This window comes from Mirounga leonina, unplaced genomic scaffold (genome assembly GCF_011800145.1).
Source record: "Mirounga leonina isolate KUSES-001 unplaced genomic scaffold, KU_Mleo_1.0 Mir_166, whole genome shotgun sequence".
NCBI lineage: Eukaryota > Metazoa > Chordata > Mammalia > Carnivora > Phocidae > Mirounga > Mirounga leonina.
Window position 1 is genome coordinate 37,086,634 of NW_023270418.1, and position 25,693 is coordinate 37,112,326.

Genomic DNA, 25,693 nt, shown 5'->3' on the forward strand with positions numbered 1-25,693 from the left:
GCCGTTCGGCTTCTCCCCGGGCGCGCCGCGGGGGGCTGCGCGCGGGGGCGTCGGGCCGGGCGGGCGGGGGGCGTCTGCTCGGGGACGGGGTCGCGGACGCGAGCCGCTCGGCGCGGGGCCGGGCCGGCCGGGGACGTCGGGCGGCAGCCGCTGTCGCCGGGCGCCGCGGGGACCTGGCTCCGGAAGAAAGAACTTCGGCGCCGGCCGCGCAGCGCTCCTCGGAGGCGAGGAGGAGAAGCCGAACGGCCGCCGGGCTCGGGCGAGGCGTCCGCCGCGGGCGGCGGGCCGGAGGCGGGAGCGGGCGGGGCGCATCGGGCCGGCAGCCGCGGCGGCCCTCCCTGCGGTGCGCTGTCGCTGCGGCTTGCGGAGGTGCGACGGCGCGTCGTCTTCAGGAAGTTGCTCCGACTCCGGGGCCCCTCTCAGGACTTCTGTGTTTGAGGGGCGGGCAGGCGCTCCTCGCCCCGGCGGGGCTCTCGTTGTCGTCGGCCCGGGGGCCTGGGGCTGGTGGCGCGCTTGTCTGACGCCGAAGGCCTGGGAGGGAGGCGCGAGGTCGGTGGACGTTTGGTCCCTGGGTGCGGCGCAGGGCGGGGGGGGGCGCCGTCGGGATAACCGGGGGGATGGGTCAGAGCCGTTCTGGCCTGCCGCTCGGCTGGAGGCCCGCGAAGGGGCAGCCGGGGGCGGCGAGCGCACGAGGGCCGGGTGGACCAAGAGGCCGGAGGGACGTGCCCCGCGTGGCCGGGGGCCGCCGCTCAGCGGGCTTCTGGGGGCGGCAGAGCGCCGTCCCAGCCCTGCGGCTTGTTGGCCCTGTGACTTGCGGTGATCGCTGCACCTCCTCCAGACCTGCTCTTTTATTTTTATTTATTTATTTTTATTCATGAGAGACAGAGCGAGAGAGAGAGGCAGAGGGAGAAGCAGGCTCCCAAGGAGCGGGGAGCCCGATGCGGGGCTCGATCCCAGGACCCCGGGATCATGACCTGAGCCGAAGGCAGACGCTCAACCATCTGAGCCACCCAGGCGCCCCAGACCTGCTCTTTTAAAGTCTTCTGTGAAGTGGAAAGTGGAGGGCTCTGGAAGGGTAAACCAAGGTAGTCGAGGAAAGCGCTTCGCACACTGCCTGGCACTGGTGAGTGTTGGCCGCTGTGAGTATGGAGATCGGGTTTGTCCGAGGCCTTTGTAACCCACAGGCGCTGAGCGTTGAGGCCACGCAGCTGTGTTTGCCTTTTTTGAATCACAGATGCTTTCTGACTTCATTGGGAGGAACTGTGTTGGAGGCCACCTGGCCTCCCGGGGAGTCTGTTTCAGGGAAGTAGACTGTTGATTGGGTGGGTTGAATTCACCGTGCTTTGTGTCGGAAGTCTGGGGCTGTTGAGGAGGCAGCTGATGGTTATTTTGTCTGTGTGTGTGTTCCTGTCCATGAGAAGCAGGTATTCTGTGCTGACCAGCAGACAGTCTTCTAAACTGACTGGGTTCTGTGCTTTGTCCACTTTACTGTCATCATTGTGAATATCCAGAAATTAACCCCACAGTTAGGCTTGCCAAGGACGGGTTCTTGAGGCCCTCGTCAAGACTTTGGGAAGCAGGCGGTCATCTGGGTGAGGTCCGTGGAGCCCTCCCCTCCTGGGTCCCGTGCTGAGGAGGCTGGTCCAGGTGCTGGAGGAAGACAGCTCTGAAAGGGACGTGGCCTGGAGCTGCTGCTTCCATGGGCCCTGGAAAGGGAAGGAGCCTTTACTGCTGTCTGGCTATAAAATAGGCAGCTGCAAAGGACACCAGAGACCTCAAAAGAGGGATTAGGATGGAGTTTGCTTATCTTTGTTTCTAATTTTAGTGGATTGCACAGTGGACATTGTGAATTATGAATTCTTCAACAGTTCCTTAATTGTGAATCCCCCTGCCCTTTTTAAACAAAAGTGATAGGATTTCAGTTGTCAAGTAGTGATGTTCCTCCAGAGCTTGTTTTCAAGGTGTTATCATCCAGGACGCGAGAGCTGGGAGGGCCCCGTGCCCTCTGCCCCTCCCACATGTTTACTGAGCATCTGCTGTAGAAAAGGGGGAGGCTGAGGCCTCTGCTTTCCAGCTGTAGATCGAGGTGGCAGCAGAGGCCACCCCCCCCCACTCCGTCCCTCCCTGTGGTCCGACCCTCCTTGAGGAGAGCCAGCCAGTGGCAGGTGAAGGAGCGCGCCCCTGCCAGGCACCTTTGTGTGATCAGTGCTGGGGCTTTAGTTGGCCATTAACCCTTTAACTGGTTTTCAGCCTGCAAGAATTGAGGAAGTGTGTTAAACACTATTTCTTGATTATTTTGATTAACTCACACCATTATTATCAACCAGGTAATTTGGGATGTGGTTCTCTTCTTATGTTTTGAACAGTTTTTGTTCTTTTCTTAAGAAAGAGTTTCCCCGCGTTGGTTCATCTCAGGGGACTGTGTGGACTCTGCTGTAGTAACACACACCGCTCCTGCCTTCTCTGCTGACAGCTGTCGCCAGCAGAGCAGTGAAGGGACCCACTTCCCTGTCACAGGAAGTGCTTTGCTGAGTGACATGGGCGGCCGCATCTGAGGAAAGGGAGGTCTTGCAGGAGACCTGCCAGGGGAAGCCAAGAATAATGCCAGCATGTTACGACTTGCTGTTGGGGTTTGCTGGGACTTACTTGGAGAAGAACTGGTGATGCGTAGCTTGCATCCATGTGTTTTACTGTACGTTTCCTCTGCTGGACTTGGAACTGGCTGGTGAAGTAGGTGTACAGTAATGTTTCTTTCTTTTTATAAAGAGTAATTTCTAGCTTGAAAAAGGGTCACCACCTGTGGTGTGGTCGTGTCTCTTGTCCTTGGCTATCTCCCTTCTGGACAGCTGACGACAGGATGGCGCCCCTGCCAGTGGGAAGGAAGTGAGCCCCAGAAGAGACACTGCATTAGCTGCATCAGATTCCACATGGCCTGAGACAGTGAGGGGCCCCACGGCACAGGGTGTGGTGGTGTGGGGAAAACTTCTGTCTTGTTCTTAACTGACAGTGACGGGCATTTGTGAGCAGATGATAGAAGTGCAGTTTAATTTTTACCCATCAGAAAGCACAGTCCAGAAGCTTCCAAGCATCTGGGAATGTAGAAGAGGAAATGCACGTCCTCCCACTTCGGAGTCAGGGGAGCAGATCAGCCCTCCCACGGGTCCTGGGTGGGGCCGACGGGGTGGAGTTTGCAGGGACATGCCCGCCCTGCGCCCTCCAGCCTGGGCCCACAGCCAGGGCAGGGGCAGGCACGCACAGCCCCCTTCCTGGGGCTGCCGCTGCCCTGCTGCTCCTGGAGCAGTGATGAGGTGGGTGAGCTCTGTAGCTGAGAGCTCTCTGGCTCTGGATGGAGACCCACCTCCGGGGTTGGCAGTTGTACGCGGAGTGCGATCGAAGTTGGTGCTCTTGGTCAGCGGGCAGGTATTTCTAAGTGGCCGCAGGGCTTTCTGGCCTGTCTGGCTTTGCCTTCAGGAATCTTGCGCTAAGTTGAAGGAGATAGAATCCTGTGCGCATGTACTTGTGTGGGGACTTCGTGGGGTGCTGATGACTTTTTCTTTGCACTTTGCCTCAGGGGAGGACGTTGCCTGGAATGACAGACCCCACCTGAGGTGAGGACACCCCGACTGAACTTGCTTGGGTCTCTAGCCTTTTTTTAACAGCCTCATTGAGGGATAATTTACATACCATAAAGGTTGCATGTTTTAAGTATAACAATTAGGTGACTTTTAGTAAAATCACAGGGTTGTGTAGCTGTCAACACTGTTTAACTTGCAAATGTTGCCGTCAGCCCAAAGGAGCCTTGTGTCGTCAGCATTTCATACGGATACAGTCACAACATGAGGTCTTCTGTGACCTGTTCACTTAGCATGTATAATGTTTTAAAAGTTTGTTCGTGTTGTGCACATATCAACGATCAGTCCTTTTCACTGCCAAATGATATTCCGGGGTACGGAGATCTGCGTACTTTGCTCCTCTGTTGATATCTGGATTGTTCCCACTTTTTGCCCATCATGAGTGATGCTGCTGTGACCCAGCCTTTTCCCACGGTGAGCTGGACCACTTCCTAAGCTGAGGAGACCGCCGGGTCTTGACTGCATTCACTGTCTGTCGTGGGCCCGGCCCTGGGCCTCCAAGATCAGGGAGACACAGTTCCTGCTTTCCCAGGCTGGCACAGGAGGGCCACGGACATGGGAGACGGAGCGTGGAGGAGTGAATGAGGTGGAGCTGGAGGTGGGGAGGCCAGGCTGTCAGGGTGGCTCAGAGCAGGGGTGCTCCGTTGGCTCCTGTGGGAAGACGCACAGGAATTTTCCAGGTAGGAAGGAGGGAAGGTCCTGGCCCAGGCCTGTGCAGAGGTGTGGAGGCTTCAGTGGCAAAAGTGTCCTCCCACCGTTGACCCCGTGGAGCTGTGATTGCGGGACACTTCCAGGGACAGCCGCTGGTCCGATGGCTCCACCCAGGCAGTCCGTAGGGGCCTGGGTCTGCTGAGGTGCTTGCCTGGGGCTGATCTGCATTCAGCTTCCCTTTGAAGAGAGCAGCGGTCACATGGACCCCTTCGTGGGACGAGCCCTGTGCACTCGGGAGCTCTCAGCATCACCTCATTTCTCATTTGTCCCTGTGCTTGGAGTGTCCCCGGGAGCCTTGTGCAGAGTGTCCTCGAAGTTGTGCCTCTGGTGGGAGATAGGATGGGAACTCAGTGGAGGTGCTGCAGAAACGCCTTGCCGGGGAGCAGGTGGTTGGGCGGGAAGCGTTGCCAGCCTTGGGCAGGGCAGCCTGTCTTCATTGCAAGGGCTTCCGAAACATCTGCAGCCTGGGAGGGCCTGGGTCCGCCCTTGTCCGTGTCCTGCCTCTGGCCTTTGTCCTGCTGTTCTTAGCACCGCGTGCCACCACCCAGAGTCCTGGAAAAGCCAGATGGCACTGGGACGCAGGCTGCCAGACCTTGTCAACAGCTAGCCGCAGCTTGGGAGGGGTTCCCTGGGTACAGCGGGGCCATCGTCAGCTCTAAGGTCCCTTGTGGGAGGGAGCGTGGCCTCCACTGTGGCCCTGTGGTTTAGGAAGGTGGGTGTTGGAGGCCTCGGGGGGGGGGGATGCCTGTGCTGGCGTTCCGTTGTCCCGGCACTTCCTGCATCGCCCTGTGGTGGTCCCAGAAACTCAGACACAGCCAAACCCCATGCTCTTGACTTTGTTGTGAACGTGCTTGTGTGGCAAGTGAGGTACTCGGTGAGGTGCGCTCTGCACTCTTTTCGGGTACCTGGACACGGGGAGCTGGTCTTGGTCCCCTCTGGTGACTCGTGTGTGCCTTTCCTCCTGCCGGTGTCGGCCTGTCCGGAAGAGGAGGAGGTGCGTGCTGTTCCTGTGTGACTTGGTGGGAGTGCCTCCCGCTCTTTGTCTCCCCATGTTTGTTTTTCTTTCTGTACAGGATTTCTCCTGGCTGGGGCACACCCATCCGTGTTGAGTGCTGCTCGGTAGAACCCTGCCTGGGAACGTGGAAGTAGGAACAATCGAAACTGGGGAGCGAACTGTGGAAGCTTAGAGAAGGAGGTGGTGGTGGGTGGGGTGTCCCGGCCACGTGGGAGCTGTGGTGCTGTTCCTGCATGGAACTGTGTGGCTTTGGGCTGTGGCCACATTCACGTTGTCATCTTCAGGTTCCTTTCTCTTTGAAGGCGGCTTCCTTTGCTAGCTTGAAAGAGCTGAAAATGCCCGGTTGCTGGGGTGGGACATTCATTCTTTTCCTTCCTGTAGCTGTTCCTGGGTACATCCCAGGATAGCATGGTGTGTGGTCACGACCTACGACTGAACGCATCTTTTTGTTTGTTTGGAATGTTGCTAGTATGTTGGGTAATGGTGGCAATTTTTGGTGTTAATTGAGCATTTCTGGTGGCAATTTTTGGTGTTAATTGAGCATTTCTGTGTAGGGTGAGGGCACAGAGCTCCCACAGAGGCATGCAGCTTCTCCCCCAAAAGGCAGGTTGACGTTGGAAGGCAGGGACGTATGCCGTCTTTCCCCTTAGGGTCAAGAAACCTTTCTCCACCAGCCTTTGCACCAGGCTGGCCCTGGGCTAGCGGAATGTTCTCTCCAACAGCATGGCACCTCTGGAGTTCCACTGTGTTGGGGCTCGGCCTGCATTGCCCACACCCAGCGGAGTGGTCAGCCCCCACTTCATTGGCTGTGTCCTCCAAGGGCAGCAGGGAGAGCCCCCCTGAATGGCTTGCTGGTTCGACTCCCAGCAATAGTATGGGAGGCTTAGCCAGGTTGTAGGTGTGCGCCCCACATCCAGTCCTGGGCTCCACTGTACTTGGCCCCACTGTGCCAGATATACGTGTCTCTCTTCTAGGGCCTGTCTTAGCAGTTTCTCAGCTTGGGCTTTGGGTGTTGTCTGTTGCTCTCAAATGAACCCAGGACTTAGTGTCTCCAAACGAGGACCACCACCTCTCCCAACTCTGTGGGTTGATGGGTAGGGGCCTCAGTTTTCCCATATGGCCTTTCTGCACATGGACTCTGGAGCAGGGTTCTCAGACTTTTTGGTCTCAAGCCCCCCCTTACATTCTTAAAAATTATTGAGCTTGTACGGGTTATAGCTATCAACATTTACCATATTAGAAGTTAGAGTCAAGGGGCGCCTGGGTGGCTCAGTCGGTTCAGTGTCTGCCTTCGGCTCAGGTCGTGGTCCCAGGGTCCTGGGTTCGAGCCCCACATCGGGCTCCCTGCTCGGCGGGAAGCCTGCTTCTCCCTCTCCCACTCCCCCTGCTTGTGTTCCCTCTCTCACTGCCTCTCTCTGTCAAATAAATAAATAAAATCTTAAAAAAAAAAAGTTGAAGTCAAGAAATTTGTAAAAATATTCTTTAATTCATTTAAAAAGAATAACAAACCCAGTGTATGTTAGCATAAAAATTTTTTTGATGAATAAAAAACATGACACGAATGGTCTGACTTTTTTGCAACTCTCATGAGCCAGATCCTTATCTGCTTCTGGGTTATTCTGTTATAATCTTACAAGTCTCGTCGCTTCTGGAAAGCTGTGCATGGGTGCGAGCATGGGAGAGGCGAGTTCCGTCTTCATGTGGTTAGGAGAAGCGCTCTAACCTTGGCCCCCAGGCTACACTTCAGGCGCATGGCAGGGCTCTCCGCGTGGCCTCGCTCCAGAGCAGAGCCGCGGTGGAAGCTGTTGGAGGTGAGTTCGCCTGTGCTGTGCTGTGTTGGCCACAGACGGGTAAGTCACGGAGCCACCTCTCGAAGAAGGGGTCTCCCGTGTGGGGAGGGGCCGTGGCTGGCAGCCCCCTCTGCAGACCGGGGTGCACGGGTGGGAATGCTGGGTCTGTCATCCCTGGGAGTCCGGGTGTTTGTAGCAGCTCTGAGCCTTTCGTTCGGGTGGCAGGTGAGGTCTGTCAAGAGAAGGTGCCCAGGTGGACTTTTCTGCCCAGAGGTGTTTAGGACAATGTGGCTCAGGGACCAGATGCTTCAGGGCTGAATCCTGACTGCAGCTTCATTAGGGCTCCCTGAGCCTGTTTGCTCCTCTGCAACACGGCCCCGGGAGTGCCCTTCCTAGCCGTGGTTGGGGGATTTTGTGAGGTGTCCACCGTAGCGTGAGTGCGCCCCAGGGGGATGTTGTGGAGAACCCCGCCTCCCCCAGCTGACGTGGGGCTCAGCACCAGCCTGGCCTGTAACTCCTTCTTGGAACCCTGGGGCGGGGTTGGGGTGGCAGTCGTCCCTGTGCTGCCCGCCCCCGGCCCAGGGCTTGCTGTGGGTGCGGCTTTGGCTTGCGGGCAGAGCACCCACAGCAGCACGGTACCCGCGGCCCCCTCTGGGCAGGGCCCGGTGTGCGCAAGGTACATCCCTCTCGCCGTCCCACCGCCTTCCCTCTCAGCGTGTCCTCACTGAGCGCCTCGCGGTGCTGCAGCCCCTAGAGCCGGGCTGCCGCCCAGCATGTCACTTGGTCACTGTCACATCTGCTTGCTCTTGGAGAGCTGCTGTTGTGTGCAGGTAGCCCTGGTGTCCTGGTCCCTAAGGAGAGCCCAGTCTGACGGCCACACTGTCCCGTGGGCCCAGCTGCTCTCAGGACTGCAAGGTTGGCACCCGGAGCATAGCCCGGGGCTTTTGTGGCAGGTCTGGCTTTCCAGGGTGCCCGCGGGCAGAGGGCAGGAGTCCAGGGGCTTGGCACTCTCAGAGGCTGCCTGACGCCATCCCCAAGTGGACAGCACCTTCCATCGGTGGCCTGCCCATTCCCAGAGCTGTGGGGCCCGAGCTGGGAAAATGTCGTCATGCCAGGCTTGTCCCCCCGCCAGATGCCAGCACCTCTGCTGAGACAGCCCCAGTGTGGTTGGAAGGGCGCTGGCGAGCCCCGTTTGCTCTCCCACCTCCACCTTTGTGCTTGGGGCTTGCCAGGCCGTCCCTCGGGTTCCGCTCCCAGCCTGTCCTGATGCCTTTGCAGGACGACTCGCACGCGTGCTGCGGCCCCGGGTAGTGACGGCGCGGCCGCCTTTGTCACCAAGGGCGTGGGGCCGTGGCTGCTTATCCCTGGGGTCTGCCCCCTTCTGCGCAGGCTGAGAGGGTGCCGGCCTGGGAGGTGCGGTTGGCCCTGGCTTGGCCTCACCGAGACCGGCTCTTGGTCAGTACCCGTTAGTTTTTCCCAGAGCGTTTGAGAGGTGTGTCCTTGCTCCTGCCCGCACCCACCTTGTTCATCTTTCCGCTCCGTCCTGGCCCTTCGCACAGCCATCTGGCCGGAGTATTCTTCCCACGGCAGAGCTCCGTATTGCCCTCTCCCTCGCCTCCCTGCTGGGGGCCGCCGCACACAGACCCACTCTCTTACCACCCTTCCCCTCGTGGGCTCAGGTGCCTGGCCTGTGCCAGTGCCTGCTCCCCACCCCCCACCTCCTCCTGTGCCGTCCCAGCGCCGAGACCCCACTGCCTTTCGTCCTCCCCGCTCTGTCCTCCCATCCCTTTCGTCCCCCCCCCCCCCCCATCCGGGCCTGCTGGGGGGTGGTCACGCCTATGCTGGCAGTGAAGTTCAGGAGCAGAGACCATGCCCAGTGCCCCCGCCTGCACGCGAGTGGCCTCGAAAAGGAGGCCTCTGCTTTAGCATGAGCCACGTGCCCCCACGGAGATGTCTGATCCTGAGTGGGCAGTGCCCCGGTGTCCGTTCTCCATCATCTCGGCCCTCTGGTCGGGGGAGCTGTTGCCCTGAGCCTGCTTCAGGATGCACAACATTGCTTTTCACCTTGGCCTTATTTCTCTCAACAGCTTGTTGAGGCAGCAACGAGGGGTCTGTCCGAGCTGCGGTTAGGCTTGCCTCTGCACCTGGGTGACCGTTTCTCCCGACTGCTTCTCCACCTGCGGAGTGAAGAAGCAGGCCCAGCAGCACAGGAGGAGCCACGTGTCCCGGGCAGTTTGTGGCTTTCACCACGCTTGTTCCAGGGAGGGCTGCCACCTTTTCTCCCTGTCTGCCCCTCCCTGGGCAGGCCTTTGAGGAGGCCGTGGGGACCTGGACTCAACTTGGTGCTTTAGTTGCTGTCAAGCAGGTGATTTGGTGAGAACCAAGGCCATGCCCGTGACACTCCATGGGGCGGACACTGTGCTCCCTCATCAAACGCACGTGGTCCGTCAGCACAGGACATTGAGCCAACGGCAGGTTCCAATCTTGTAGGCCCCCAGATCCCACGCCCAGGGCCCGTCGGCTCAGTCCAGCCTCCCGGGTAGGCTCTGGGTTCTGCACACAACTGTGGCCCCTCTGGCCCATCCTGTGGGTTCCTTGGGAACTGTGGGGCCACAGAGAGGAGCATAGAGGATCGCCCCTCCAGGAGGGAGAAGAGAAGGTGGGCATTTGCACCCAGCCCCAGCTGCTCATTAAGTAGGTGCTTCCAAAACAAATACGCTTCCAGGCTGTGGCTGTTTTCATTTCAAGGCTGCTCCCTACCTGCTAGGGCTGTCTCCCCCTTACTGTCAGCCTGAGGTGCGGGGACGGAGGAAGGGGGCTGACTGGGAGTCGCTTCCTGTGGTGCAGATGGCTGCCCGTGGCCACGTGTCCTTGAGGGCACGCGGCCGGTGTCCCTCTGGAGGCAGAGCTGGACTCTGGAATGTGAGTAGCACCTGCCTGGCAGAGCATTGGCCTGTTGTGCTCCCGCCTGTAGGCCGCTTTGGCCCAGGGATGCCTTTGGGGAGGGGTCGCTCCCAGCCCGTGGAGCAGCAGTGGATGCCCCGGACCCTAACCCTGCAGCCAGGCCTCCCTGCCTGCAGCCAGGACTCTGAGTGAAAGGAAGGGAAGACTGAAGTCCACAGGGAAGGTACTGCCGGAGGTGGGGAGGGAGCCGGGGATGGGGATTAGGGAGTGCACGTGTGATGAGCACCTGGCCATGTATGGGAGTGTGCAGTGGCTGGATCGTACCCCTAAAACTAGCCTTACACTGTAGGCTAACTATCTGGGATTTCAATACAAACTAAAAATAACCCATCCGGCAGCAGGCGTCACAGCACAAGCCTTCCCCTCTGACACTCACGCAGTGGTTTAGAAGCCCCAGCCACCAGCCCCTGGGGCGGGCCTCTCCTTCAGGGCAGTTTATCCCTTCAGCCGGCCTGTCTCTGCTTAACCCTGGCTCCCCGAAGCAGACCCCTTTGATAGGGTCACGAGGACTGTCTCCAGTTCAAAGAACGGGGCCAGCAGGGGCAGTGGGAGGGGGCGCCTGGGAGGTGATATTTACCGAGTGGGCCCCCAGGTCCGGCCGTGGGTCCCAGCAGCAGGTCCAGCAGCGTAGAGGGCACTGCAGGCCAACGGGAGACAGCTGTGTGCTCCTGTCACTGCAACTTTATCTTGGTAGTGACTTCCTGGCCGCTGCTGGGGGCTGGAAGTGAAGGTGTGGGCCACAGGGCTGGTCCTGTGTGGCCTTCTCGGTCCTTATCCTCCTCGGCCTGTTTCACTTCCACAGAAGTGGGAGTGAGCCAGTTTTCTTTACTGTGTGGCGGCCATGGTTATATGGGATTGAGGTTGCCCACGTGGAGGTGCCTGGCACCGGGGTGGCCAGTGGGGGCGGGTGAGCATGGGTCATTAGTTGATTGGGAGGAGAGGGTGGGAGGCTCTGCACTGGGAGCTCCTGGGGCATCCTCAGTCCCTTCTGGCTGCTCAGAAGGACGGGCATGTGGTGTCGGTCTCCTTGGGGTTGTAGTTTGTCTTCTCAGACCAGCCGTGTGCGGTGGCCCTGCGTCGACACTGCAGACGCGAGCTAGCAGCACCAGCTTGGTTTCTGTGCCCACCAGGCTGTACCTCTGAAGAGCGGGGACTGACTCGCACCCGCGTTTGGTTCCCCAGAGCCTGGTGCGTTGGCACGCTCAGGACCTAGTCCCTGCGTGAAGTGAGGGACGCTCCGTTGCCCTCAGCAGCACTGCACGGAGCAGGCTGCCGGTGGGTCTCAACCTGGAGTGATCTCACCTGCTGAGGAGGTTTTGGTTGGGGAAGTTGCAGGGGTTGGATGGGGGCTTCTGGCTCCTGGTGGGTGGAGGCCAGGCATGCTGCTTAGCATCCCGTACTGCCAAGATGACCCCACAGTGGGAACGATCCACCTCCAGGTGTCAGCCTTGCGCGGGGGAGCCAGCCTGGGCCAGGCCAAGACCGCACGACTGTAGGCCATGAGTCACGGGGGGTGCCCTGAGCAGCTGCGGCCCGGTGTAGGGCTGCCCCAGGCCTTGACTGCAGTCTGCAGGTGCTGGTGATCGTCAGTGCCATGTGTGTGGCTTGGCAGGCAGAGACCTGCAGAACCAGGCCAGAGGGGGGCCTGTCACAGCAGCATGGGTGCATTTCCCCAGCTGGTTGGGTTGGGATATACAGGGAAACGTGGGATGGGTAAAAGGCTTCCCACGTGCTGTAGGGGCGGTCTTGGGGGCTGTGCCCGGAGCCACCAGAGTGGACATGTGTGCATTTGTTGTCTCTGGTGGCTGCACCCTTTTGAGCCAACACCGTGACCTCTATGGAGAGTGCTCTTTGAGGCCCAGGGAGGAGAGAGAGTAGCGGGGGCAGGTGCAGGGGGCACTGGGGCGCCTGGGCCACCAAAGTGCATAAGAAGGTGGAGGTCCACTTGGATGTGCGGGGAGCCTAAGGAATCCCAAGATCTTAATTAAACACTCTGAATATAGATATGCTGACACTCAGGTACTTCTGCATTGCCTTTTGAGCGCCTCCAGGTGTTCCTTTTTTTTTTTAATTATTTTTTTATTGTTATGTTAATCCCCATACATTACATCATTAGTTTTCGATGAAGTGTTCCATGATTCATTGTTTGTGCATAACGCCCAGTGCTCCATGCAGAACGTGCCCTCCTCCATACCCGCCACCAGGCTAACCCATCCTCCCACACCCCTCCCCTCTAGAACCCTCAGTTTGTTTTTCAGAGTCCATCGTCTCTCATGGTTCGTCTGCCTCCAGGTGTTCCTTTGTGGCCCCTGCTGGCATGGCGTGAGGGAGCAGACAGAGTCCCTGCTCCCATGGAACTTGGTTTCACAAGTCCGTTGTAGAAACATGAAAACACAGGGAATGCAGAAATCAAAAAGTGAGTGATCCCACCACCTCGAGACCGTGACTCGACGCTGAAAACTGGTGTCACACGGGGTGCGGACTCCCCCCAGCAGTCAGTGTCTGTGGCAGGAGATTAGGGTGGCCCTTGTGGGTGTGCCGTAACTCCCGTAGTCCTCCGTGGCGGGGTGTTTAGGGTGTCTTCTCCCAGCGGATGGCGGTTCCGAGCATCCGTGCACGAGTCGCTGCCCAACGTTGGCATTTCCTCGGGTAGAATTCTGGAAGGGGACTGGCGGGCTCCGAAAGAGGGCCTGTGAGCGTCTTCCTGGAGAGGCTGTGCCCACTCACGTTCCTGAAAGCACTGGCATGCACTCATCTCTGCTTTGTGACCAGCTGCCTGTGTTACTCTCTTATGAAAAAAATCGTTGCCGCTTTGGTAAGTAAGGAGGGGTGTTTGGTTAGTGCCCGTTTCCTTGAAGGGGCTGAGGCTGATGTTCTCATACCTGGAGCCCCTGTGTTCTTGGTGAATCATCTGTCTGCTCTTTGTGTGCAGAGTGGTCTAGCTTTCTTATGACTGGCCTGAGGTCTGTACACTTTAGGGGTATTAATCCCAAGTATTAAGGTTTTAGAGTTTGTTCTTAAAGGAACAAGAGCAGAGACAGAGTGGGGGAGATGCTCAAACTGGCCCAAGTGGGACTACCCCCACGACCCTGCTTCTTGCTATGTTTCCCGAGGGCATCCGTTCACGAGTTGAGCAGAGTGTGCGTTCAGCCATACTGGGACCTGGCCAGAGAACCCGAAGCGGTCCAGTGTGTGCTGGGAGACCAGAGCATTGGCTGGGGAACAGCGATGCCGCAGGGTGTGAGCGTGTTTGGGCCGAGAGAGTGAGCCCCAAGCCTTTGGCTTGGCAGCTCCGGGGCATAGCCTGGGGAGGACTGTAGGCACAGACCAGAGCTTGGCCCTGTGCCCTGCCCTTTTCCTCCTGGCTTGTGTGTGGGGGTGATCTCAGCATTCCATATTTGCTTGTACAGTCTTTATCATCACCGCCCCCCCCCCACTCGCACACACAAGCACACATGCACGCGTTATTGGAAGTGTGTGTACCATTTGGTTTGTTCTCTTGGGAAGAAATTCAGTTCACATTGGTGTCATGAACTGTTCAGGAGCCCCTTGTTTGCCCAGTGCCCGTTGGGGCTGCATGTGGTCGCTGAGGCTGCAGAGAGTATCGAGAAGGCAACGTGGAGAACCTGGAACAGGGTTTCTCAAAGTGCTCCTCAAGGAGTACTCATCGTCTGAGGTGCTGGATGAGTTTGGGGTCCTCTTGGAAGCTCAGTGGACAGTAGGAGTCCTGGCTCTGAGCAGTCCCCAGGAGGATCATCATGTGAACGGTTCACACAGTGGGCGAGTCACACTCCCTCCCTTCCCCTCCCCCCCAGCCCTCTTCCCAGTCCCTCTGCCCCGTGTCCTCTTGGCTGTGGGGTGAATGAACAAAGAAGGGCTGCGAAGGAATGTAGGCCGCCGATGGTGTTCTCACCCCCCAGCCCTGGCCTCCAGCTGATGATGGGCTGCAGAGAGGAGTCCTCCCAGGAGGCCTGGTGTCCTCTCGGCAGTGCCGGACAAAGTGTGTTTACTTCTTGCTGTGGATGGTGTGCCATTCCTTCCCGTGCTGGGTGAGCTGGGTAGTGGCCCAGGGCAGAAAGTGCGCCCGGCCTGAGGCTGCCCGAGCTTTCCTGAGGGTCCCTGATACGGGCTGTGCAGCTGAGGACCGTGGCTTCAGCAGGAGAACGGAGCTGGCACCTTTGTGCTCCCTCCCTTCCATAAGAGGGGCGTTTTGTGCTGCACTGGGTTTCCCGCACCCAGAATAAAATACGTTATGAGTGCTGCCCCTTCAGGGCCTGGGCTTCATCTTCTCTCCCCAGACCCCCAGGTAGCATCTGCCATACATGGTGTGGTCAGGGTGAAGGCCATGCTGGGGCACCCCGCACCTGCCAGTGGGCAGCTGGCCAGGTGAGTTGGCAGCAGGCATGTGTCCTGTAGGCACCGCTCTTGGGAGGGGGTGCAGGCAAGGAGGCCTGGGTGCTCCTTCGGTGTGGCATCTGCGGGCCACGTGGTCTCGGGCATCACGGCTGCCCCCTGCGCCTCAGCACCTGGGTCACAGCTCCTGCCCTGCAGGACAGGATGGTTTTGGCTGGGACAGAGTTTGTAGCAGGCGCCTGGTGTGCGGTCGGCATGCACCTTGTTGTCATCAAGTTTCCTGGTTTCAGAGAGACAGACGTGCTTAAGCCCCGAGAGCTCAAAGGCACCAAGAGCACATGGGCGTGTGTCTTATGGGTCACTCTGTCACCACACAGGCTGTCCCTGCTGCCTCCTGGGAGCAGGGCATCCGGGCTGAGCTCTGTATGGGGATGGGCAGAGGGGGCTTGTTTCTGCTTTGGGCTTTGGTCTTGGGATGCACGTTTGCTCCTGGCTGACAGGGTGGAGACCTGTGCCTCTTCTCTGTCCGCCAGGGTTTTGAAACGCTTTGTAATTAAAATCCTTGTTTTCAAGTACATTCTATTGTTCCTGCTGGGAAGGCCTCCTACCTTTTTGGCTGAAGAAGTGCTGGGCTCAGCTGAGTTCTGTTGAGAGTTCCTGGCATTTATAATTCATGTGAGTGAAAATAAATGTGTTGTCTTGTTGTGACCTTGTTGGCTTTAGTGTACTTCCTCCAAGGCCGACTGGGAGCAGCTGTTGTTCGGTGATGCGGATGGTCCCCCCGAGGTGTTTCACTGTCTTCAGGGCGGTCTGTGAGGAGCAGGGCTGCGGTTGCGAGCGGTGCTTCTTCCTGGGTGGGTGGGGGGCTTGCACTCCGTATTGGCCTCCTCACTGGACTCACGGTTTTAAGGAGGAGTATTTGTGGTTTGCTGGCCCCTGCGGTCTGAGCTGTCACCAGGCGGTGGCGGTGGTCCTTGGTTTGCTTGAAGAGCATCCTCTCTCCTGAAGCTCCATGTGAGGGCACAGCCCACTGCCCTGCTGGTGGCCCTTGTGGATGGAGCTCGCATCCCTCTCGACCGGGTTCCGAGGCCCTGCCCAGCCCTGACTCGGACTTCCACCCTGGACCACTGGGGCCTGAGATGGATGAGGGGGCCCAGGAGGCCTCAGAAGGTGGGTCTGTGCCAGCCAGCGCTGGGGCCCAGACTGCCTCCTGCCCAGCAGGCCCTTCCCTGCTCTGTGCCAGGGCTCTGGGCGCTTCCAGGGGAACTCCCAGATGGAGACCTCAGGGGAGCCGCCGGGCTTTTTCGGGATGGAGCACCTCAGCCGTGTGCTGGTGGTCCTTGTACCTGGCGTCTGGCCAAGCCCTGGGGGCGTTGCTGGAGCAACACACAGGCCAGGGGCCTGAGGGGTCCTGCTGTCCATGTCCTCTGCTGCCCCGAGTCTGCTTCCCGTTGCGTGCAGCGTGCTTCCTGCTCCTGTCAGCACAGCAGGGACACGTGGGTCAGGGCCGAGCAGGGGCTCGGGCCAGCGCCGGTGGCAGGCTCAGTATGGCCAGAGGCGCTGTCCTTTGCTGTGCCGCAGACTAGCTGCAGCCCCCTCCTGCCGCCAGCGGTGTGCCTGCGGGCTGCCCTGTCGGGTCCGGAGTTACAGCCACACCCACGTGTGAGGACCGGGGCACCTTGGCGGCTGGGGTGACCGGCTGGCCTCTGGCTCCGGTGGCCCCTGTTTCTGTTCACGTGCAGTGGCAGCCACGTCGTAGGAGCAGGCGCTGCTGTGCGGGACTCGGTGGCTGGGGTCTCCACAGTGTCCTGGCCCCGTGCTGACCTGGCAAGGTACTTTCTTGATCTCCAGCAGCTGGTACCTGCAGTGCCATAGGTGACGGAGGTGCCGGGCCCGGGCTGGCTTGTCCCCTGGGGGAGCAAGGATGGGACCAGGCAGTGGGAGTGGGCTGTAGCTTAGGGGCCAGAGCCAGGGCCCACGGGACTCAGGCCTTTGAGTTTATTCTGATGGTTTGTTTTTAGACCAGTGGTTCAGATATAGGATCAAGATGTGGTACCTGTAGATGTCCCCAGTTGTCCTGGTAGTGCTTTATGCTAATTCTGCTGTAATTGGGGTCACAGAGTGCTCCTGGTAACACAGCAGCTGGGAGAACAGTAATTATGGGGCCAATCTGCCCCCCAGAGCCACGTGTCCCTGCCAGGAGCAGTCCATAGGAGCACTACTGTTTTCCATGTGTCCTTTCTTTCCCAGAAGTCTGGTCCTTTGATTTCTAATACAAATAATAAAACGTCCCCTGAAATGACATTTGCAGGGGTCTAGGGTGAACACTATACTCTTGGCCTATGTGCCAGGGCAGGCCATGTCCTTGCTGCTCACACACCTCGTGGTTCTGGGTGGGGGCCTGGTCCAGGGGCCAGTCTAGACTGCAGGACTTCGTCAGGGCCATGGATTTGCTGGGCTCCCTCCAGGCAGGCCCTGGGGCCCTGGGCTCTCCCAGATGCAGGCACCCACATGTGGGCTTGGGGGCTGTATGTCCTTATCTTTGACTCCAATCTTCCACAAACCACCAGAGAGCTTTCATGTCATATTCCTGCTTAAAAGACCCTTTGTCCAAATTTCCCATCTCCCTCCAGCCCACCTCCATTCCGGCCCCAGGGGTGCCTGCAGCCTGGTCAGCTCTCGGATGTGCCCTTTCCAACTGAGGCCCCTGGCCTATGCTCATGCGGTGTTTGTGGCCTGGAGAGTCTCCCATCTGCCTGTCTTCCAAAGAAGACCTACAGATGGCCAACAGGTACCTACAAAGATGCTCGTCCTCACTCGTCATCAGGGAAATGCACATCAAAACCACACTGTGCTATCACCTCACACCTGTCAGAGTGGGGATCATAAAAAAGCCAGGAGATACCAAATGTTGGTTAGGATGGGGGAAAAGTGCCCTGCTGATGGAAATGTCAGTTGGTGCAGTGGGGGGTGCACTGAGAAAAACAGTATGGAGATTCCTCAAGAAATTAAAACCAGAGTTACCATATGATCCAGCAGTTTCTCTTCTGGGTATTTATCCAAACAAAATCATGATCTTGAAGACATGTCTGTATTCCCATCATCGTTCTAACATTATTCCCAACAGTCGAGGTATGGAACCAACGTGTGTGGGTCGACAGAGAAATGTGGCGTCTATACACAATGGAATGCCATTCAGCCCTAACAAAGAAGGAAATCCTGTCATTTGCGACAACATGCGTGACCCTGGAGGGCATTGTGCTAAGTGAAATAAGCCAGATGGAGAAAGACAAATACCGCATGGTATCACTTATATGTGGAATCTAAAAAAAGAAAAAGTCAAACTCAGGAACAGAGTGATAGAGTAGTACCAGGGGCTGGGGGAAATAGGGAGAGGTTGGTAAAGGGACAAAATTTTAGGGGGAAAAAAAAGGCTTGTCCTGGCTTTGCCCCTCCTCTTGTTCCTACCTTCCCGAGTCCCTGGACAGCCGCTGGGGAGGATGTGGAGTGGCCCTGCTGGCCTGGGGCCTTAGGAAGGTGTCGGGAGGCCGAGTCCACCCACCTGCCCTGCACTAATGCAGGGGAAGGGAGGGTCCTTGTCACAGCAGCTCAGCTTAGCTGTATCCTAACCATACATGCTAGCCAGTGTAAATATTTGAAAACCATGATTCACACATTTGAACCAATAGAGAGAACAGGGAGCCCAACAACGCAGGCTACACACCCCTTTAAGCGCTCAGAGAACATTCACAGACTGACCGAAACCTCAACAGGTTTCAGCCAAGTGCAGCCACCCAGAGTGTGTTCTTGGCCAAAGTGGAATCCAACCAGAAACAACAACGAAGAGAGGCCATCTCCCTATATTTAGACATTAGGATACATACTTTTAAGTAACCAGGGGGACAAAGAATGATTCGTAATGGAAAGTGGAAAATATTTTTAGCTGAAAGATAACAAAAATACTACCGATTGAGATTTGTGGACTGCAAGTAGACCAGAGAGCAGTACAGAGCCTTGGATGCACAGATCAGAAAGGGAGGGGTCACCTGCAGAGTGATCTAAGCCAGAGGAGGTGGAGGGCCGGGCGGCAGGGTGGGAGCTGGGAGCGGCAGCTGATGCGACAGAAACTGGATCTTCAGCAGAGTCATCAAGGCCAGAGTTTGATGTTTTAAACATAGGGATAAAGTGAAAATCTCTGGCAAGACTGTTCAAGAGAGAAAAAAAGAAGGTCCAGAGAGTCTCTGTAATAAAGCATGCTAGGTCGACTGCGTATCCATATAGTAAAAAACAAAACAAAACAAAAAACTTTGTCCATACTTCACACCATACAAAGAATAATTGAGCCAGGAAGAGTGTAGATATAAAAGTTCTAGAGCCATGCGTGCTCACCAAGCACTTCAGATGTGTGGAAGTGTACGACACCTAGACGTTGGGAAAAAATAACGTAAAATGTTTTTATGTCATCTATGACACGTTGACGATAACTTGGGCAGAATTAGTAAAAAATTAATTTCACCTGTTTCCTTTTACTCTCTAATGTGACTTCTAGAAAATCTGAAATTATAGATGTGGCTGGTGTTTGTGACTTGTGGTGTATTTCTCTCGGACGGCACTGTTCTGGAAGATAACACAGAAGATGCTATTCTTGGCCTTTGGGTTAAGAACGGTTTTCCTGAATAGGGCCAGGAAGTGCTGATCATAAAGGGAAAGAGAATTTGGTTTACATTAAGACTAAGAAGCTCTGTTCATCAAAAGATAGCCCCGGAAGAATGAAAAGGCCAACGCCCCGGGGAAACGTGTGGCCCGCGGCACAGGCGAAAGGGGTGCAGCCAGACCTCAAGGAAGAGCAGGAAACAGGCGGGAGAGTCCTGGAGGGGGGCTGCCCCAAGGCTCTGCACTGCACATGGCAGACCTCCTAGGTCTGGTAATGGTCACGTAAGTGGGTGACACACGGATCGGCTTTTCCTTTTAGCCCATTTCCCCTTAATGTGTATGGTGGTGGCCGGATGTGTGGGCAGACCATCCACCTCGCCAGGCCTGCCCGCAGTGCTGCTCGTCTGCCTTTCATTTGAATATGCTTATTATTATTCTTTAATTTTTTATTTTTTGCGGGGGAGGGGCAGAGGGAGAGAGGATCCCAAGCAGGCTCCATGCCCAGCATGGGGTCCGACGTGGGGCTCGGGCACACGACCCTGAGATGGTGAGCTGAGCTGAAATCAGGAGTTAGACACTTAACCGACTGTGCCACCGGGGCACCTCTTATTCTTTTAAATCCTACCTCCTCCTAACCCCCTCTGCTTTGGGAGCTATGCGCTCACGTTCCTTTCTCCTAGAGGTTACGTACAGCGCAGACCCTAAACTTAATGCCTGATGCTAATGAGCCGCTTTGTCCCCCTCCCTGCAGCACCCAGACCTCAGACCCTTGTGCGGTCGTGGGACTCGTGTGCACTCACGGACACGCTCATTCACTTAATACGTTGTAACCCCGAAAGTGTTATCTCTGGTTCATATGCTTGGTAATTATTTAGATGTGTGTATTTTCTTTTTTTTTTTTTTTTTTTTAAAGATTTTATTTATTTTTTAGAGAGCAAGCGAGAGAGAAACAGCATGAGAGGGGAGAGGGTCAGAGGGAGAAGCAGGCTCCCCGCCGAGCTGGGAGCCCGATGCGGGACTCGATCCCAGGACCCTGGGATCATGACCTGAGCCAAAGGTAGACGCTTAACCATCTGAGCCACCCAGGCGCCCCGTGTATTTTCTTGATAGCAGATTTCTGTGGATCTGCTGCTTTTGTTGCTCCCTTCCATTGCTGGTTTTCTCCCTCCTGAAGGATTCCCTTCCATTTTCTTTCTTCAGTGTTGGGCCACTGGTGAGGGGCTCCCCATCTTTGTCGGCCTGAAACTGCCTCTGTTCTTGACACATGTTTTCACTGCATGGGGCAGTTTTGCTTGGCTTTCTTCCTGCCCATTTTAGTTGTTCGTCCACTGGCTTCCAGTCCCTGGTGTTGCTTTGAGAACCCGACTGTCCGGGGAGCTCCTGCTCCTCTGGATGTGAGCCGCTCTCCCACCCGCAGCTGCCGCTGTTTAGATTTTATTTGCAGTAATTTTACAGTTAGAGAGGTTGCAAAAATACTTTCAGTACTTTCTAACACTCCACTCAGACTACCAAACATCACACTCAGGTGTGCGCTCTCGTTCCCTCCCTCTACCCTGCACCCCTCCCCTCCCCCCCCACATATTTTTTTTCTTAATAGTTTGAGAGTGACTTGCTTCTTCAACCCAAAATAAGACAACATATTTTCACGTGAAGGCGCTTAGCCCCACTGCACTAAAGGGCGCAGTAAAGGAGGCCACTGGCTCTGCCCCACTCAGTGTAGCTGAGAAACAGGATCTGAAGTCACTGGATAAGAGCCACAGGGAAGGGGGAGGCAGAGGTGAGGGCGATGTGGTATCGGGGTGAGAAACAGTCCAAGGGTGGGGCACCTGGGTGGCTCAGTCGGTGAAGGACCCCAGGGTCCTGGGATCAGGCCCCACGTCGGGCACCCTGCTCTGCGGGGAGCCTGCTTCTCCCTCTGCCGCTCCCCCTGCTTCTGCTCTCTCGCTCTCACTCTCTCTCCCAAAAAATAAATATAATCTTTTTTTTTTTTTAAAGATTTTATTTATTTATTTGAGAGAGAGAGAATGAGAGACAGCATGAGAGGGAGGAGGGTCAGAGGGAGAAGCAGACCCCCGCTGAGCAGGGAGCCCGATGCGGGACTCGATCCCGGGACTCCAGGATCATGACCTGAGCTGAAGGCAGTCGCTTAACCAACTGAGCCACCCAGGCGCCCCGCAAAAAATAAATATAATCTTTAAAAAAAACACAAAACAGTTCAGGGCTTGCTAGCTTCTGAAGCCCGTGGAGCAGAGTCCAGGCGGGGGTGGAGGGCCTGGAGGGCCAGGTCTCTGGGGGTCAGCAAGCCGGTCTGCCCTCCAGAAGCCTCACTGACGTGGAGGTGTGTGTCCACCCTCTAGCTCTTGAGGCCACAGAGACCAGACCCTTCCTGGGAGGCAGGGAAAGGGAATGGATGGGACCTGTGGGAGAAGTTTGGTGGCCGACTCTGGGGTCAAAGGCACAGTAACACACAAAGTAGTAGGTGTTCCCAGATAAGTGTATTCGTTGCGTGTTTGTCACAGCCTGGGTCTCCTCCGGGAGATTTTTAAAGCCACCTTTATTAATGAAAATCAGTAGGATCCTTGCTTTTCATGTCTCTGCTGCTCAGTAGTATTTTGTTTCAAGCTGTTGAGAAAGAACATCAGATCTCCTTTGCTGCTCATCTGCAGTCATCCCTCTGGCTTTTGTGTTGCTCACCTCAGCTGTGAGGTTGGAGATGCTTGAGTCTGGGCAGTGCAAAGAGTGGAAGGAGTCAGTTGGGACTTTCTAGAGCTCGTCTTTGCTCCAGTGAGCTTCCTTTTCACCATGACCTTAGGTGAACCTGGGCTCTGGCGTCCCTTCCTAAAACAAATCTGTTCTTTTGTCGTGAGGCCCACGTGAAGCCCTGTGGTGTTCCCCCTACAGATTTCCGGAACTCTCGCCGGGCCCCACCAGGAGCCTCCCCCTCTCCTGGGGCAGCGTCCGCATCAGTGCCACAGCCTGTCTTCCGTTTCCCCAGGAAGGTGGCCGAGGCTGCCCAGGACAAAAAGGTTCCAGGTCCCAGCCCCAGTGTCTTGCTCGGGTCCCGTGGTGTGCTGGGTTCTCTCCAGCCTCTGTTCCTTTCTGTCGGCTCCACTTGCTGGCCATCCCCTTGGAGGCAGGGCAGTGAATTCTTGGGTACCGTGTCCCAGGATCTCTAGGGCTGGCCCAGGGTAGGTGCCCGGCGGTGCATGTCCCGTGGGTACACAGAGCCCCATGCACGGGGCCGCCTCAGCCTCCTCTGCTGCCTTCACCCAACCTCTCGCCAGGGACCCCAGGCCCCGGGGAGCACAGACCTGCCTGACCACATCTGTCTTGGAGGGGCCCCCGCAAGGGCATGGGGCTCCTGGGTCGGGCTTTAGTGAGAAGAGCCCTGAGGCTGCCTTCTTTGTGCACCCTGTGTGGAGGTGAGTCACCCAGGCCCCTGCAGAGGTGTCTGAGAGGCTGGGGCCTGGGGCATCAAAGCAGCCACTTGGTGAAGGGAGCTGTGGTTTGTAGTGGGCTACTGTGGCAGCTCAGGATACCGTGGCCGTGCCTTCTCCGGCTTGCTGACCCACCCCGGGTGACTGGGGATGCCGCCCTGAAGCCCTGATGCCCGGGAGATGGAAACAGACCCTGAGCCCTGTTAGAGCAAGTGGACAGATGAAGGGACGGGGCCCTGCCTGGCCACTGAGCACCTCCTCCTCCCGCACTCCAGGAGCAGGAGGGTGCTGGGCCCAGCAGAGAGGATGTCCTTCCAGGCCATCCTTGCATGGGGTCTGGCCTCACCTCACAAGAGGTGATAGGTTCTGGCAGTGGCCATGGGCAGGGAGGGAGTGCGATTCAGAACACATCTGGTGTCAGGAGTCTCTCTTTGTGCTGGCCAGAAAACCTCCCTTTGCAGAGCCCAGCCTATGGTGGTCCCCACGTGCCACTGAGGTCGGGGTTGGGCACAGGCTGTTGTTTACTTGGTGTCTTGTTTCTCCTCATTAGGTGAGAGGGAGAGAGCAGGTGGTGTAGACACATTGCTGAAGGTCGCGTGCCTGTGTCCAGGCAGCCTGGAGCGCAGTGCTCTGACCACAGACCTCCTGTCGATGACTTGGTTACCCTAAGATAATCCCAAATCAACATAGGAAATTCAGGATAAATGCTTGATTTTTCCCTCTGTTTACCAGCTCTCAGAATTAAGGAGTTGATTCCCTAGCATCTGCTCTGGGTGGCCGGCAGGGTTTACAGTCCTACGTGTTTGAAGAAGAGTTTATGGATTAAGCAGTCTTGGTCTTTGAGTTCAGGCGCACCAGCCGCTCGTGCGCCTTTCTGGAGGGAACAGCGAGGCCTGGTTCTACGGTTAAGCTCCTCTGCCTCAGGCGCTGAGTCTCTCTAGTTCTGATGTGTCAGCACAGTTCTCTCATGGCTGCTTGTATTTTCCTAATTGTTAGAAGGGCTTTGAAATTGTGAGTTACGGTTTTTATCTTGAGGGGCAGGCGTCTCATGGTGCAGAGCATCCTTCCAGTCCTGGTCGCTCCTTCCGTCCTTCAGTGACCAAGTACAGTTCACCCACCACTCTTTCCTGTTGACCTCTTTCTAATTAAGTAAAACAAGTTTTCTTGTTTGGTTGGGCTTTTTAAATTTTGTTTTGGTGGTGTGGGGGGAGCACCTAAAATGTCTTTTTTTTTTAGTTTCGTGCGCTAGAAGTCCCCCTCTTCTGTTGTCTGGATTAGCCTCCTCGCTGCTTCTGTCTGAGCCGAGTCTTCTGTCCTCTGTCCAGGCTCCGACTTGGAAAGGAGCTGTGGTTAGTGTTTGTGAGACGGCTCTGCACCGTCAGACCTTGCTGCACTGGGGCCTGGGGGCTGCAGACTGCCTCCCGCCTTGGACTCCTTTCCCAGACTGGCCTGCCTTGCTTTCCAGGGGCACCTGCTGTCGACAGTGGGCTGACTCCCTGTTACTCAGAGAGCCTGGTGCCTCCCCCTTTTTCCCCCTGTGGCACGGTGCTGGCCCGTTTTGTGACTGTAGTCCAGACGCTGGCCCCGAGACGGAACCCGGCGGCAGCCTGCTCACAGCAGGTCGGCAGTGCCCACACACCTCCTCAGCAAGGTTGAGTGGACTGCTCTGCCCTCCACTGCAGTCCGGGGGGCTGTGTGGCCTCACCAGCAACCCCTGGGCCCAGGCTGGCCCCTGGGAAGGAGAATCCTGGTGCTGTTGCACCTGGGAGTGCGGAGTGGACTCTGAGTGGCTCTCTCCTGGGTGTGGCAGGGTAACATTGGTCGTGACATCCTTGGCCAGTTATTTATTAAATCACACAATAAAATGTGAAGAACAAACCAACTGTGCGTTCGCCCTGTGATACTCCTCGTATGTTTCCGTATGAGCTCTCTGAGGACAGCAGCACAAGGCAGTGTCCTCCTCTGTCCTGTGGAGGCTTTGCGGGACAGAGGAGGAGCCCTGGGTGGCTGTCCCCTTGCTGCCCTGCTGTTGGTTTTGGCTCGCCCCTCCTGTCTCAGCTTCCTTCTTTCTCTGCCTGTGAACAGTGGTCTAGCTTCCCTCCCTCTCGCTCTGCTTGGGGCAGCTGTTGGGAACACAGCTTCCTAACCTGATGGAGGACGGGCCCTGGGTTTGCGACACCAGGATTTCTGATCATCTGTGTTGGGGAAAGACTCCAGCAGGATCACCTGGGTTAGGGGCCAGATTTGGTTATCAGAAAGGACCTGATCCAAGGAGGCCAGGAGCTGGGTGCTGGGCTCAGAGCAGAGAGAGCAGCTGCCCCAGGTGCCCACGTCCCGGTGCCAAAGCACAGAGTGGCAGATCCCAGACTTTTACTGAGCTGAGGCCGCCTGAATGAAAGGCAGAGTGTTGTGCTTCCGGATAACCACTTAGGAGGGAATGAGGACACGGGAGGAAGGGGCCTGGGCCCTGGGTAGCATCCCCCGCCGAGCATGTGGTGTTGGAGCCTCAAGGCTCCGCACCGATGCAGCTTCTCTCTTAACTGCCACAGCCTGTTGGATGGGCAGAGTTCCAGGGATGGGGAATGCAGTCATGGGATGATGCTTGAGGGCCCCCGCAGAAGCAGGAAGGAAACCCACGGGTACCTTGACTGCAGAGCTGGCTAGGAGTCTGGGTGGTGGTGGGGTATCTGTTCTGTAAGACATGTTTTGGAATAACTTCTGTTAAGTGAAGTTTTGAACAACTGTCTGGAGCAGAATTTGAAAAGCAGCTCTAAAAATAGCAGACCTCATTTAAAGTTTATGGCCAGCTTGTAAAAACACCGGTTCAGTGAACACACTTAACTGCGTCGCGTTTGAAAAGCATTTTCCATCGGTTTTATTTGTAAGCGTGGTTTTGTTTTTGTCTGCCCAGCAATCCCTTTTCCTCAGGACTGCTGCCAACCCATGCGTGCTTGCTGCTCTTGCCGCCCGGAATGGCCTCTTCAGCAGAAGGATGTTTTGTTGTTCCCAAAATATGTACACCTTCCAGTAGATGGGTCTCAACAGGTGGGCTTGCCGAGGCCCTGTGTCCCACACAGATCATCCCGGATGATAGGCCAGACGCAGCAACCATTTGTCCCAGAACACGCTTTTGAAACC

The 25,693-nt window shown here is 56.8% G+C and overlaps 1 protein-coding gene across 4 annotated transcripts in view; it reads left to right on the plus strand.

Annotated features, from left to right (window-relative positions):
• Positions 1 to 25,693, plus strand: part of MOB2 (MOB kinase activator 2) — a 78,549-nt gene that overhangs the window by 279 nt on the left and 52,577 nt on the right. Inside the window, exon 1 of one of the 4 annotated variants that reach the window (XM_035013598.1) lies at positions 975 to 1,123. The exons of 2 other annotated variants lie outside the window; for them this stretch is intronic. Coding sequence is in view for 1 of the 2 variants with exons in the window: in XM_035013590.1 (XP_034869481.1) it covers positions 3,028 to 3,608 (581 nt within the window). In the remaining variant the exon portion in view is untranslated. Of the gene's footprint in view, positions 1 to 974; positions 1,124 to 1,145; positions 3,609 to 25,693 lie in introns of those variants that run through there. One more of the 4 variants, XM_035013590.1, reaches the window with a different exon arrangement.